The following is an 889-nucleotide window of genomic DNA, read 5'->3' on the forward strand; positions in this document are numbered from 1 at the left end:
CAGGGTGTATTTTACCCGGGAGGGGGGGTGTATGTCTGATTTTTGGGGTGTCCTCCCTTCCCTCTCTCTCCTCAGGCCACCCCCACCAGCCCCATCAGGATCAAGGTGGATCCTTCTCACGACGCCAGCAAAGTGAAGGCCGAGGGTCCCGGGCTCAGTCGCTCTGGTGAGTGTGTCCCACCAAAAAAAGAGAGGTTTTGGGGTGTGTCTAGATTTGGGGGACCCCCCTTAACCCCATCCCCTTTTCTCCTGCAGGGGTGGAGTTGGGGAAACCCACCCATTTCACGGTGAACGCCAAAGCGGGGGGTCGGGCCCCCCTGGACGTGCAGGTGACGGGACCGGGGAAAGGGGAAGCCGTGAAGGATCTGGAGGTGATCGACAACCACGACGGCACCCACACCGTCACCTACACCCCCCTGCAGCAGGTACGGGGGGGGGGACACCCCAAAATACACCCCCTGGGGTTGGTATGGGGGGGACACCCCCCAAAATCCCTCTGTGCGTCCCCAAAATACACCACCTGCGGAAGGTACAGGGGGGACGCTCCCAAATCCCTGTGTCTGTCCTCAAAATACACCCTCTGTGGCAGATAGAGGGGGGGGGACACCCCAAAATATACCCCCTGGGGTTGGTATGGGGGGGACACCCCCCAAAATCCCTCTGTGTGTCCCCAAAATACACCCCCTGCAGAAGGTACAGGGGGGATGCTTCAAAATCCCTCTGTGTGTCCCCAAAATCCCTCTGTGTGTCCCCAAAATGCACCCCCCTGCAGCAGGTACGGGGGGGGACACCCCAAAATATACCCTCTGGGGTTGGTATGGGGGGGGGACACCCCAAAATCCCTGTGTGTCCCCCCAAAAGACACTCCCTGTGGCAGTTATGGGGGGGC

At 60.3% G+C, this 889-nt stretch overlaps 1 protein-coding gene across 1 annotated transcript in view; it reads left to right on the forward strand.

The window, feature by feature from the left end:
* Window positions 1-75: 75 nt before the first annotated feature.
* LOC106898116 (filamin-A-like) overlaps window positions 76-889 on the forward strand; it is a gene marked incomplete at its 5' end in the record, with an annotated part of 38538 nt that continues 37724 nt past the window's right edge. Inside the window, 2 exon segments of the mRNA XM_014959206.1 lie at window positions 76-166; window positions 256-425. Of these exon segments, the coding sequence (XP_014814692.1) occupies window positions 76-166; window positions 256-425 (261 nt within the window).

This window comes from Calidris pugnax, unplaced genomic scaffold, assembly GCF_001431845.1.
Source record: "Calidris pugnax isolate Ruff unplaced genomic scaffold, ASM143184v1 scaffold447, whole genome shotgun sequence".
Classification (NCBI taxonomy): Eukaryota; Metazoa; Chordata; class Aves; order Charadriiformes; family Scolopacidae; genus Calidris; species Calidris pugnax.